The 15,480-nt window shown below is 37.5% G+C and overlaps 1 protein-coding gene across 1 annotated transcript; it reads left to right on the forward strand.

Moving 5' to 3' along the window:
- Nucleotides 1–12,818: 12,818 nt before the first annotated feature.
- Nucleotides 12,819–13,937, forward strand: LOC131220039 (uncharacterized mitochondrial protein AtMg00810-like). Its single transcript, XM_058215016.1, has 2 exons — nt 12,819–12,915; nt 13,060–13,937. The coding sequence occupies exons 1-2, from the start codon at nt 12,819–12,821 to the stop codon at nt 13,935–13,937; spliced, it is 975 nt and encodes a 324-aa protein (XP_058070999.1).
- The last annotated feature ends 1,543 nt before the right edge of the window (nt 13,938–15,480 follow it).

Here is a 15,480-nt window from a genome sequence, read left to right on the forward strand (position 1 = left end):
TCAGGTTGAAACCTTTGTAACCCATCTGGCTATATATATCTTCTAAGTGGGTTGAGCCGGATGACTTAACCTAACCTGGCTGGAAACATGAAATGAATTAATACATGTTGGATGTATGTATGTATGTTTGTATTTATTTACTAATCACAAAGGGCTAAACATAGCTTTAGCCCTAATTCAATGGATTGGTTGGGTTGGCCCACAGGGTAACTGATTGTGGGTCAGGTTTGGGCTATAATTCTTGAACTGATTCTTAAATAGACTGATCCTCCTCCTGCCCAAAATTCTCTTTTTTATTTAAAAGAGAAAGAAAGAAAGGAGGTAGTGGGTATCATGCAAAGATGAAGTCTTTTGGTCAAACGAGTAATCTCTCTTTAACATGGACTATTCGATGGGTCCTAGTTATGCTTTGGAAATGGATGCCTACGTTTCAATTAATAGAACACCTCTTAGATTTTAAAAATAATAATAATAATAAAATAAAATAAAATAAAATAAAAAATTCCACCCAAGTCCTAAAATTATATGTAAGTTGCGTAAACCTTTGAAAATGGAGATATTAGCATGAACCTCAGCTGTTGATATTATTTTATTTTATCCATCCATTGGATGTCCATTTATTTACACCTGATTTAAACATGATAGATCTGATGGCTAGTAAATCAACATGTAAAGCCATGAGAGGAGAGTTGTGATATGCATGATTAGATAAAGCGATGATCAATAGAGACACATGATGTGATGTAATTAGCCAAGCTTATCCGTGATTATCGCAAATTTTGGAAAATTTTCTAACGGATGGGAACAAGATTTGCTATGTTTACTTGACTACCTAATTTGAAGAAAATTTTACAAATTTATTATAAATTAAAAGTGTAATCAACCACATATATGAAGTAGCTAATTAATCAAGAGAAAATCTCACTGCCTGAGATTTGGATCTGCCTCACTTTTGAATTCATACCCTAAAATAAGCTTAAAAAATTAATGGATGGACCGTGTGGTTAAAACACACATCCGGTGGGGTCCACAGAACACCGACCAGTTGCTAGGTCGGTCCTTTTCTCTCCTCTTCAGAGTCCAGCGGCCGTCGATGGATGAAAAAGATATCCTTGAGTTGAATACATCCAACGTGACGTTTGAGATGTATAAAACGTGGGCCCCACCTTGACCATATTGGCCACAAAAATCATGTAATAAAATTTTATTTTAGAAAACAAACGCTGGTCAGTGGATTGACTCATTTACACGTGGCCCACTTGATGATTTTGATAAGTTTGACATGTCAGCCCATATCAAACTCAATGGACGGTTACTCTACGTCCATGGATCTTGGCCGTTCATCTGGTTACCTTACTAGATGTCAAATGGTTCAAATACATGTTGCTGGTGTTATCCTAACCATCAACTACAGAAGTCAAATGTGTTTAAAGGCTGAGATTTTTGCCTATAGTATAGTGAAATTCATGTCGAGAATTGTCTCATATGAGTGATTTTTTAAACGAGTGCCTTCCATCAAGGTCCCACTAGATGGACTGCCGTGATTGAAAGTTACCCAATCACCAGATATGGCTCTGCAGTGTCGTTTGTCTAGTCATTTCTTACTAGCTAATGGCTAGTGGTCGGTGCTCTGTGGACCCCACCATGATGTATTTGTTTCATCCATGCCGTCCACCCATTCTTTCAGATCATTTTATGGTATGAGACCAAAAATGAGGTTGATCCAAATCTCAAGTGGACCGCACAGTGTTGATTGAATTCGCACCATTAAAAACTTGTTGAGGGCTACAAAAGTTTTGGATCAAGCTGATATATATTTTTTCTCTTCATCCAAGTCTGTATGATCTAATCAACAGGTTAGATGTCAAATAACCATTACAACGGGCCTTAGGAGGTTTTTAATGGTGGACATTCAACCACTACTATTTTCCCATGGTGTGGTCGACCTGAGATTTAGATCTACCTCATTTTTAGAATCAAGTTATAAAATTATCTTTCAAAATGTATGGACGGCATGGATATAGCACATGCATCATGATGGGGTCCACAGAGCACCGACTACTAGTGTCGCTAGCCAAACCGCGTCCCTCGTGGGGAGCACTAGACGACATCTGCTCAACGTAGGCCCAACCCTTGCTGGGTTCGAGCGGGCCAAAATGGTCCAGCCCGTGTTTAACCAGGTTTGTTGGGCCCGGCCCGAGTTAAGCCCAAGCCCGTGGCTGAATGGAAGAGAGGGTTTATTGCAAGGAGAGAGATAGAGGCATGGGTTGTATATTACAAAATTAGCCTCTAAACCCTAATAGGCAGTTCTGAGCCAGGCTGATGGGTTGTTACACTCTACTCGATTTAAAAACGAGCTTGAAATTTAAGCCCGAGCCCGGCCCTCGGCTTAATACTCTAGGCCTAATTCAGCAAAAGGCAGGTCAGTCCCAAAAGCCCAACGGGCCAGCCAAGCCCATTGACAGCTGTATTTGTGAGAAATAAATTCAACATGAGGCTGTAGGTGCCGGGCTGTTGAAGGGCCCAATGGAGCGTGCATGACATGCACCTTATCTTACCGGTACGACTCACCATGGGAAGCGGATTGGGTGGTCACCCCAGAACCACCTAGCTAGGGGGTGTTGAGCTCTGTGGGGCCCATCTTGATGTATGTGTTTTATATCCATGCCGTTCATCTATTTTTTCAGCTTATTTTCGGGCACGAGCCTGAAAATGAAGTAGATCCAAAGATCAAGTGGACCACACCATAGGAAACAGTAGAGATAATAACACCCACCATTGAAACCTTCTTAGGGCCTACAGTAATATTTATTTGCCATCCAACCTGTTGATGAGATCACAGAAACCGATGAAGGGAAAACACAAATATCAGCTTAAGCCAGATTTAAAAAATAATAATAAATAAATAAAATAAAATTGGCCTTGGGAAGTTTGGTGGGCGTCCAATCACCACTTTTCATGTGTATGGTTCAGCTTTTGATCTGCTTCATTTTTTGTATCATGACCTAAAATGAGCTGCAAAATGGATGGACAGCATGGATAAATACATCACGGTGAGCCCCACAAGGCCCAACACCCCATAGTTGGATGATGTTGGGGTCCCCACCCCCCCATGGTGTGCCGGCCACTCTGATCATTAGTTATCCACACTATTTAAAAAACAATGCACTACTATCCAAATTTTTGATTTCAATTTGAGGGTCAAGATGGTACTTTATTGCATCCAACCCATTCAAAAGGTGTGCCACACTCTAATGATATGACACCCTAAAAACAAAATAAATCTAGTCAGCAATTGGGCTCACCATTTAAATTTGAAGACTTTATGGGTATTTTCTTTTCTTTTCTTTTTTTTTTTAAATTTATATTAATGTTTACACATGACCTGTCGCAACTAGCACTTACAAGCAGGATATGACCACATATTAGTACATTCAGTACAAAAATAATAAAAGTATTTCACGCAGAGGGCGAAAGGGAGATCGTGAGGATTTTGAACCTTTCATTTGGAGAAGCATATGTCGCAGCAGGAAGACTAAAATGCTAGAGACATATGCATGATCGAAAACCTAGAGACAGTTATTCTCATAGTGACATATGGTAACTAAGCACAAGACAACCGTACTCACCATATTTTGGAGGCATATTTAATGTTGCGATTACATCCAGTAATACATGGCCAGATATGATTAACCATACATACCAGAAGATCATGGAGTGTTAAGTGAAGAAAATTATCTAGAATTAGAAATATATCTATGTACAGAAAAATGTTATGTAGTTGAACACATCTTATAAAATAAACATATCAAACCAAGGCTGTTTAACTTATCGAACACCGATTTCAAAAAGCCCATGAAACATATACAAGGCCACCTACCTTCTCAAGTCTATAAAAATAGCATAAAATGAAGAGTTCAAGGCCCTCGCCAATGTAAATCAAAAAACTCTTTTCAACTTAACATTGCCTATTTTTCATTTTTTATAAACACTGTCTTATCATAACTTAGTTTGGTGGACGTCCAATCACCACTTTTCCTGTGTATGGTTCAGCTTTTGATTTGCTTCATTTTTTGGCTGGTGACCTAAAATGAGCTGCAAAATGGATGGACGGCATGGATAAATACATCACGATGTGTGCCGGCCAATCTGATCATTAGTTGTCCATACTATATAAAAAACAATGCATTACTACCCAAATTTTCAATTTCAATTTTAGGGTCAATATAGTACTTTATTGCATCCAACCCATTTAAAAGGTGTGCCAAACCCTGATGATGTGACACCCTAAAAACAAAATAAATCTAGTAAGCATTTAGGCCCACCACTTAAATTTGAAGACTTTACGGGTATTTTCTTTTCTTTTTTTTTTTTATATATTAATATTTACACATGAGCTGTCGCAACTAGCACTTACAAGCAGGATATGACCACGTATTAGTACACTCAATACAAAAATAATAAAAGTACTCACATGGAGGGCAAAAGGGAGATCGTGAGGATTTTGAACCTTTCATTTGGAGAAGCATATGTTGCAGCAAGAATACTAAAATGCGAGAGACATATGCATGATCGAAAACCTAGAGGCAGTTATTCTCATAGTGACATATGGCAACTAAGCACAAGACGACCATACTCACCGTATTTTGGGGGCATATTTGATGTTGCGGTTATATCCAGTAATACATGGCCAGATATGATTAGCCATACATACTAGAAGATCATGGAGTGTTAAGTGAAGAAAATTATCTAGAATTAGAGATATATCTATGTATGGAGAAATGTTATGTAGTTGAATACATCTTAGAAAATAAACATATCAAGCCAAGGCTGTTTAACTTATCGAACATTGATTTCAAAAAGCCCATGAACCATATACAAGGTCACCTACCTTCTCAAGTCTATAAAAATAGCACAAAATGAAGAGTTCAAGGTCCTCGCCAATGTAAATCAAATAACTCTTTTCAACTCAACATTGTCTATCTTTCATTTTCTATAGACACTGTCTTATCATAACTTAGTTTGGTGGGCGTCCAATCACCACTTTTCCTGTGTATGGTTCAGCTTTTGATCTGCTTCATTTTTTGGATCATGACCTAAAATGAGCTGCAAAATGGATGGACGGCATGGATAAATACATCACGGTGAGCCCCACAAGGCCCAACACCCCATAGTTGAGTGATGTTGGGGTCCCCACCCCCCCATGGGGTGCCGGCCAGTCTGATCATTAGTTGTCCACACTATTTAAAAAATAATACACTACTACCCAAATTTCTAATTTCAATTTGAGAGTCAATATGGTACTTTATTGCATCCAACCCATTCAAAAGGTGTGCCACACCCTGATGATGTGACACCCTAAAAACAAAATAAATCTAGTAAGCATTTGGGCCCACCACTTAAATTTGAAGACTTTACGGGTATTTTCTTTTCTTTTTATTTTTATTTTTATATTAATGTTTACACATGACCTGTCGCAACTAGCACTTACAAGCAAGATATGACCACGTATTAGTACACTCAGTACAAAAATAATAAAAGTACTCACATGGAGGGCAAAAGGGAGATTGTGAGGATTTTGAACCTTTCATTTGGAGAAGCATATGTTGCAGCAGGAAGACTAAAATGCGAGAGACATATGCATGATCGAAAACCTAGAGGTAGTTATTCTCCTAGCGACATATGGCAACTAAGCACAAGACGACCGTACTCACCATATTTTGGAGGCATATTTGATGTTGCGGTTACATCCAGTAATACATGGCCAGATATGATTAGCCATACATACTAGAAAATCACGGAGTGTTAAGTGAAGAAAATTATCTAGAATTAGAGATATATCTATATATGGAGAAATGTTATGTAGTTGAACACATCTTAGAAAATAAACATATCAAGCCAATGTTGTTTAACTTATCGAACACCGATTTCAAAATGCCCATGAACCATATACAAGGCCACCTACCTTCTCAAAAAATAACACAAAATGAAGAGTTCAAGGCTTTCGCCAATGTAAATCAAATAACTCTTTTCAACTCAACATTGTCTATCTTTCATTTTTTATAGACACTGTCTTATCATAACTTAGTTTGGTGGACGTCCAATCACCACTTTTCCTGTGTATGGTTCAGCTTTTGATCTGCTTCATTTTTTGGCTCATGACCTAAAATGAGCTGCAAAATGGATGGACGGCATGGATAAATACATCACGATGAGCCCCACAAGCCCCCCCCCCTCCCATGGTGTGCCGGCCAATCTGATCATTAGTTGTCCACACTATTTAAAAACAATGCACTACTACCCAAATTTCCATTTTCAAGTAGAGGGTCAATATGGTATTTTATCGCATCCAACCCATTCAAAAGGTGTGCCACGCCCTGATGATGTGACACCCCAAAAACAAAATAAATCTAGTCAACATTTGGGCCCACCACTTAAATTTGAAGACTTTAGGGGTATTTTCATTTTTTTTCTATATTAATGTTTACACATGACTTGCCACAACTAGCACTTATAAGCAGGATGTGACCACATATTAGTAGACTCGTAAAAAAATAAGAAAGTAGTCATAGAGGATGAAAGGGAGATCGTGAGGATTTTGAACCTTTCATTGAGAGAAGCATGTCGCACGAGGAAGACTGAAATGTGAGAGACATATGCATGATCGAAAACCTAGATGCAGTTATTCTCTTGGTAACATATGGCAACTAAGCACAAGACAACTGTACTCACCATATTTTGGAGGCATATTTGATATTGCAGTTACATCTAGTAATACATGGCCAGATATGATTGGCCATACATACCAGAAGATCACGAAGTAGAGTGTTAAGTAAAGAAAATTATCTAGAATTAGAAATATATCCATGCATGAAGAAATGTTATGTAGTTGAACACATGTTAGAAAATAAACATATCAAGCCAAGACTGTTTAACTTATCAAACACCGATTTCAAAAAGCCCATGAACTATACACAAGGCCACCTGCCTTCTCAAGTGTATAAAAATAGCACAAAATGAAGAGTTCAAGGCCCTCGCCAATGTAAATCAAATAACTCTTTTCAACTCAACATTACCTATCTTTCATCTTTTATGGACATTGTCTTATCATAGCCTAGTTTTACCATTTTCACTTTTGTCCAACACCATGTTACAACAAGTTCGGATCGATTAACTTAATTTAATTTAGTTCCCACTTCTGTCCAATGCATCATTGCTGCAAGTCAATTTAGTGTTGGTAAATATCTACGACCCCATTATCGAATACTCTCCAAATTCCAAAGTCTTAAGTGATTTCTCAATCATATCCTCCTTACCAAAACCACAACCGTAGTAAGACTGTCTAGGTTCAAAAGATTGTTTAGTCCACAGCCGTCTCACCCGCTTGAACCGTCGTCAGTAACATTTTTTGCTTTATTTATTTTAATATGCCAATTGTATTGAATCTTCATCCGTATTAATAAAATCAGCATTCTGCCTTTAAATTCCATCTTACTTTCTTATGTTACTTTTTGTGGACAAACCTAGCTAAACAATCACCATTGTGATAAAAAGTCATTGTCTTCAAGGGAAAAGTATTTATCAGAAGGACTATCCCTCCCCCTCATAAATCACCCAATCTCCTTGTCAATCAACGGTTAAGTAATCACGCCAATCTTCACAAATTAGGTTCTTATCCAACTATTTCGGTGCTTGAGTCGGAAGGCATTTTGTTCGGTTCGAGTGAATATGACTTTGGCATGCCCAACATATATAGACTAGCACACACATAAGCAAAATAGGGCCATTTGTTGCACCATGTGGCCATGTGCCCGAATTGAATTGTAATAGTTGTCCCACCAAATGTTTGGATTGGATTAGATGTCAAACACCACCACCAATAATGGAGGTACCAATACTATGCGAACGCACTTACAGTGATAGGCCTTGTAGGCAAAGAGGGACCACCAGACAACATGTCGCTCCTTTATACCACAAGCTTGTGGACAATTAGTAAACCTCTAGGGTCCTTACTCATGCCTCAATGATAGACTCACTATAGTTTCAACACGAGGTCATGGGTTCAATCACCATTGTGGTGTGAGTGTGTGGGTCTATGCAGGGTGTGAGTGCATGTGTAAAAAAATCAGCAAATCTTTGTAGGACAAAATGTAACAAATAATAATAATAATAATAATAATAATAATAATAATAATAATAATAATAAATAAAATTGACAAACACAAACATATCTATCCTAATTCTCATATTCATGCGAAAGGAGGCCTATAAGCACCTTTACATCAACCATTGCGCATCTTTTTTTTCTTTTTTTTAAGCTTCTTAGTACACCCACTGTCAGTTCACACTATAAGTGGGAACCAACCAACAAAAAAAAAAAAAAAAAAAACCTACAATTATTGGGCCACACATCTCTACTAAAAGGATGCTAACGTGCTCTTGGACATCTCTAAGGTATGGCACTTTTGGTTGCTTCCATTCACTTGTATAGTTCATTCGATCCATCAACACTATCTATCAATATCAGAATACATTTTGAGTACTATCATACATAAATTAAATTAATTAGATAATTCGATTCATCCTTGATTTAGCCTTATTTTCTCTAATCATCCCTTTTCCAAGCCATGGATGGATGGGAGGTATGATTACTAAGTAAATAGATTTTTCAAAATTATAAGTAAGCCATGATAAGTCCTAACAAATAGATGGATTAAATTGTCAATTGGCCATTTGTGAAAGAAAAAAAAAATGAAAAAGTTAGTACTCATCACATTGACAAGATTTTTGTATTAGTCTATGGAAATGTGTGTTAGATCTCTAGAATAATGTATTTTAAGAGCATTATAACTTATAAGTGCGCATACTCCTAAAGCACCAGTGCATTTCTGTTATAGAGAGAGATGCTGACATCTAATTAGTTGGACGCAAAGTTACATCCAATTAGTGGACAACTTTCAACATATCATGTATGTAATGTTACCATATACAATTTTAGGAGTTTATACAATTTAGGACTCTATTAATATTTGTTATACAGATTATCTTACCATGTATAGATGCTAAATATTAAGAATCAGTTAGACTCCGTATATAGCATATACTTTCGTGTATAGATGGAATTTGAATATATAATGAAAGTGGCTGAACTGACAGAGGTAGGTTTTTTTCCAAAATTTCTCTATATATTCTCTATTTTGACATGGTATCAGAGATGGAGGTCTCGTGTTCGAGACTCTTCACCGAGGGTGATTAATGCAGGGGCACACTTGGGATGGGTGATCCATGTGATTTGGGGCCCATGAGAGAGGTCACGTGTTCGAGACTCCTCACCAGGGGTAATTAATGCGCATTTCACACCGGGCTCAAGTAGGGTAGCCCGTGGGATGCGGGGACACACTCGGGGTGGGCGGCCCATGTGATTTGGGGCCCACGAAGGGAGTTTAGCCAAGGTCTTAAACCCATGAGATGTGGAGCCTGGGCTATGAGATAAAAGGATTAATTCGCCATACTCTAACAGTTTAAGCTTTTAGAGCAAGTGGTTAATTGTCCAGTGTGGTATCAAGAGTAAGATTTGAAATTCTTGCCTGTTTTTGATTTTTTTTTTTCTTTCTCGGGGTGGTTCCGATGTTGATTTCGGAGCTACTATTGATATTTTTTATTTCTTGGGTTTCTGTCGACATCAAAAGTGGGTGTTTTTGGTTCGATTTTTGCTGTTGGCACCATCGGTTGCATTTTCCAGTTCTGGGCTCTTGTTTTCAGTTGGTTGTGGCTTTCGGAGATCTCTAGTACCATGTGTTTCTTTTCGGTGCAATATATTTTCTGGTGTGTGTTTGTTTGTATATTTTTTTTCACGATGCAAGTTACAATTTTCTGGTGGGATATTCTCTCTGTCTCTTGGTTGCATCATGTCATTGGATAAATTGGAATCGTTCCATATTAAGTTTACTGGCAAAAATTATTCTGCTTGGGAGTTTCAATTTAAATTATTTGTTAAAGGAAAAGAATTGTGGGGTCAAATTGATGGGAGTGCTCCCGCAACTCAAGGTATCGAGGCTTTGTCTAAGTGGAAAATTAAGGATGCTCGGGTTATAACTTGGATCCTTAGCTTGATTGAGCCTTATCTTGTTCTCAATTTGAAGCCTTATAAAACTGCTGCTGTTACGTGGAATTATCTCAACACAATTTACAATCAAGACAACTCCGCTAGGCGATTTCAATTGAAGTATGAGATAGCTAATTTCACACAAGGCAATCTCTCAACTGAGGAATATTTTTTGGATTTTCAAACCTTTTGAGCTGATTATTCTGACATAGTTTATGCTAATGTTCCCGCTGCAGCTCTCTCTGCTATCCAAGAAATGCATGCAACCAGCAAGCGTGATCAATTCTTGATGAAGCTATAACCTAACTTTGAAATTGCACTGTCTAATCTGATGAATCGTCATCCTGTTCCATCTCTGGATGCTTGTTTGAGTGAACTTCTTCGTGAGGAGCAGCATATCGTAACTCAGGCTGTTATGGATCATCGGGCTAATGTTAATGCACCTGTTTCTTAGCTTATGCAGTACAGAGGAGGAATAAGGGTAGAGATATGCGTGTTGTCCAGTGCTTTAGTTGTAAAGCTTTTGGTCATATTGCTCGGGATTGTCTCACAAAGTTCTGTAACTACTGCAAGAAATATGGTCCCACGAAGTTCTGTAACTATTGCAAGAAATATGGTCATATTATCTCTGCTTGTCCCATTCGACCTGAAAGGAAATAGGGTATTGCTTATCATGCCTCCACTGGTGCCTCCAGTTCTACTGCATTGCCTGCTGCCTCACTGGTTATTCCTATTCCTGATCCTACAGCCTTAGCAAACCCGAACACACTCACTCCTAAAATGGTACAACAGATGATCGTTTCTGCTTTTTCTGCCTTTGGGCTCTCAGGTAATCATAAAGTTTCTTCTAAGCCTTGGTATTTTGACTCCGACGCCTCTAACCATATGACCAATACTATTGTTCCTATTTCCAATGTCAGAAATTATGATGAAAATCTGAAAATTAACACCGATGATGGCAGTTCTCTGCCTATAGTGTTGTTGGTGATCTTTTCTCTTCCTTAACTGATGTTTTTGTGTCTCCTGACCTCTCCACAAATCTTATTTTTGTTAGTCAATTAGTTGATAATAATTGTAATGTTCATTTTTTCCATTCTGGTTGTGTTGTGCAGGATCTAGTGTCAGGAAAGATGATCGTGAAGGGGCCTAAAGTGGGACGCCTCTTTCCTCTTCACGTTTCTCCTTTTGCTATTATTCCTAGTTTTTCTTTCATTTCCTTTGCATGTAATGTTGTTGGTTCTGAAAATAAGATGTGGCATAGACGTCTAGGCCACCCAAACTCTGATATACTTCCTACTTTGTTTAATTCTGGATTATTGGGAAATAAAACATGTTCTTCTCTTGATCTTTCTTTTGATTATACATCATGCAAACTTGGCAAAAGTAAAGTTCTACCTTTTCCTCATCTTGCATCTTGTGCCTCACAATGTTTCGATATTATTCATAGTGATGTTTGGGGGATTGCACCTGTTGTTTCTCATGCGCATTACAAGTACTTTGTTACTTTCATTGATGACTTTAGTTGCTTTACTTGGGTTTACTTCCTACGAGCTAAGGCCGAAGTTTTTTTAGTCTTTTAGCGCTTTTTTGCACTTCTTGAGACTTAATTCTCTGCTGGCATCAAGTCTTGCGCTTTGATTCTGGCGGCGAATACATGTCTAATGAGTTTTAGGACTTTCTTCAAAGCAAAGGGATCATCTCTTAGCATTCTTGTCCTTCAACACCACAGCAAAATGGTGTTGCTGAGAGGAAAAATAGATACCTTCTTGATGTGGTAGGAACTTTTTTACTTGAATCATCTGTTCCTCCTCGCTTTTGGTGTGAAGCCCTTTCTACTGTAGTTCATTTGATTAATCGCTCACCCTCTCCTATGTTAAATCTTATTTCTCCTTTCTTTAAGTTGTTTGGTCATTCTCCTTTATATTCTGATCTTCGTACATTTGGTTGTGTTTGTTTTGTGCATCTCCCTACTCATGAACGACATAAACTTACTGTTCAGTCTGTTAAGTATACTTTTCTTGGTTATGTTATCCCTCAAAAAGGTTATGTTTGTTATGATCCACATGCTCATCGTATACGGGTTTCGAGGAATGTGATTTTCTTTGAAAATCAATATTTCTTTTCATCTCATGTTGATCTTTATCTCTTCTGCTTAGTTTTTCTGATTTTCCAACAATTGTGGAAAGGTTCAAACCTGGTTTTGTGTCTGAAAGACATAGTCGACATGAGTCTGGTTCCACTTCCTCTGTGCCCCTTCCGATCTTGACCCAGCACCTGATCCTGCTCCTGCTTCCACCACTCTTCGTCGATCTTTTCGTCCTTCTCGACCCACTAATTGTATGGTTTCTTCTCTCCTGTCTCTCTTGTCGCTACTTTATCTACTATTTTCATTTCCTCTTGCTACAAACAGGCCATGGAACATGAGTGTTGGCAAAATGCAATGCAAGCAGAACTTCAAGCACTTGAGGAGAATCACACTTGGGATATTGTTCCTTGTCCTCCTACAATTAAACCTATTGGGAGTAAATGGGTTTTCTCTGTAAAACTTCGTTCTGATGGCTCTTTGGACCGATATAAAGTTCGCCTCGTAACTCTGGGTAACAAGCAGGAATATGGGATTGATTATAATGAGACATTTGCTCCTGTTGCCAAAATGACCATGATTCGAACCATCTTAGTTATTGCTGCTTCACAGTCGTGACACCTACATCAGATGGATGTGAAGAATGCCTTTCTTCACACTGATCTCCATGAAGATATTTACATGAAGCTTCCCTCTGGTATGACTACTTCTTCTCCTCATGATGTCTGTAAGTTAAGGCGTTCTCTATATGGGCTCAAGCAGGCGTCCCGGGCTTAGTTTGAGAAGTTTCGCAATACACTTATTTCCTTCAGTTTTACATAAAGTTAGTATGATTCTTTTCTCTTCTTCTACACGTCTGCGTCGGGTATAGTTCTTCTCTTGGTTTATGTGGATGATATTATCCTTACTTGCACTGACTGTGGTTTGATTACTAAGCTTCAGCAGCTGTTACATGTAACTTTTCATATGAAAGATCTTGGTCAGCTCACATACTTCTTAGGATTGGAAGTTCATCATCGAGCCCATGGTATTTTCGTGAACCAACATAAGTATATTCAAAATCTTATCACTTTGATTGGTTTAGAAGACACTTCTTTTGTTGATACTCCTATGGACGTAAATGTCAAATATAGGAAAGATGAAGGGGACCTTCTGGATGATCCTACTCTCTATCGACGCCTGGTTGGGAGTCTTATCTACTTGACCACTACTCGACCCGATATCTCCGATGTTGTTCATCAGGTCAGTCAGTTTATGTCTTCTCCTCAGCATCTCCATCTTACTACAGTTCGCTGCATCATCCGCTATCTTCGAGGTTCACCTACTCGTGGGTTGTTCTTTCCTACTGACTCCTCTCTTCAACTTGTTGCTTATAGTGATGCTAATTGGGCTGGGTGTCCGGATACACGTCGATCTACTACAGGTTGGTGTATATTTTTAGGTGATACCTTAATTTCTTGGAAATGTAAGAAACAAAATCATGTTTCTAAATCCTCTACTGAGGTCGAGTGTCGGGCCATGTCTACTACTTGTTCTGAAATTGTATGGCTACGCGGTCTTCTTGAGGAGCTTGGGTTTCCTCAGAGTACTTCTACTCCTCTTCATACTGATAACACTAGTGCTATTCAAATTGCCACCAATCCCGTTTTTCATAAACGCACCAAGCACATTGAGATTGATTGTCATTCTATTCGAGACACCTTGGAAAGTCGAGTGATATCTCTTCCTCACATCTCTTCTGATCTCTAAGTGGCTGATGTCTTCACCAAAGCTATGACTCAACAGCAGCATCAATTTCTTACTGGAAAATTGTTTCTAGTTAACTTCCTAGCATCAATTTGGAGGGGGATGTTATCGTATACAATTTTAGGATGTTACCGTATACAATTTTAGGAGTTTATACAATTTAGGACTCTATTAATATTTACTGTACAGATTATCTTACCATGTATAGATGCTGAATATTAGGAATCAGTTAGAATCCGTCTATAGCATATACTTCCGTGTATAGATGGAATTTGAATATATAATGAAAGTGGATGAACTGAGAAAGGCAGTTTTTTTCCAAAATTTCTCTATGTATTCTCTATTTTGACATGTAAAACGTCTAACCCATTCCATAGGTTAGTCAAAATAGTTGCCAAAGGATTTTAATGAGCAGAGGCATTGGTCTTAAGAAAACCTCCCCTTCGGTATCAAGTATTGTGCTTTTTACAAACAGACAATAGGCTTCACTTGCACATATTAGATATTTTATCATTTGAAATTGATTAGATATATAGACACAAATCTTGTGGACTGCCTTAATAGTAAAATGTTCATCTCTGTTTATGTTTTTATAATGGAATTATATTATAAAAAGCGTGAAATGGTATGCTTTATCTATAATGAAAGTGAAATGCGTTGCCTCTTTTAAATCTACGCATAAAGTGATATAGCTTCAAGTTTTACTCAAAATAAAATTGTTTAGTATCCATAGAACTCATTTATGCAAAGTAGATGATATTAGATTTACTCCCTAAAGGTCGTTTTGTCACACTACTTATGAGGTATATTTCTTCTATAAGAGTTTAACAGAAAGAAGTATTGGATTAGCGAGAGCTTTAGTTTAATTCGATTTATGTACAAACATTTGGATATCTCATTTATTTTAAAATTTCTAGTATACAATTTATTACTCTACTTCTCTTTCAATGTTCACATTTGGTTTTAAGTAAGTAGAATTTTGGTTTGTGTCTCATTGAAGACATGTACCTTATGACCACTTGAAGATAGGCATGTATGATCACTTTATACCTATAATCTTCATATTACACACCATATCCTTGATCCATGTCGTTAAGATTATTGACATTTGTGATCATGATTTATCTCATTTATAAAAAAATTAAATTAAATTAAATGTTGTGATGATTATTATAATCCAATATCAATGGTTGTGATGGATCAAATCTAAGAAATTTTACTCATATTATCTAACAGTGATGTTTTTAAAATCTAATGGGATCCCATAAATAACTTCCGAATAAATATGTTTTACAAAAGGTTTTTGTAGACAAAATAAAATAAGATATATATATATATATATATATATAGCTTAAGTGGGAGAATATAAATTTTCTATTAGGTGAACCATACGTAATCAACTATTTTTATTTGACCGTTGAATTATTTAGATTAAGCGATCCAAGGAACCTCACTCTAGTTCTGATTAATATAGACAATTTTAGGATAGAGCGCTTGGAACATTGTCCCTATACACAATTATTTAAACAGATACCGAAACCTACTT

This window comes from Magnolia sinica, chromosome 12, assembly GCF_029962835.1.
Source record: "Magnolia sinica isolate HGM2019 chromosome 12, MsV1, whole genome shotgun sequence".
Taxonomy (NCBI): domain Eukaryota; kingdom Viridiplantae; phylum Streptophyta; class Magnoliopsida; order Magnoliales; family Magnoliaceae; genus Magnolia; species Magnolia sinica.

What these genes read in the sequence shown, in the direction of transcription:
- LOC131220039 (XM_058215016.1), top strand. Translation starts at nt 12,819, where the DNA reads ATGGATGTGAAGAATGCCTTTCTTCACACTGATCTCCATGAAGATATT. An exon ending in TTCTTCTCCTCATGATGTCT is followed by an intron (nt 12,916 to 13,059) that starts GTAAGTTAAGGC and finishes CGTCGGGTATAG; the next exon opens with TTCTTCTCTTGGTTTATGTG.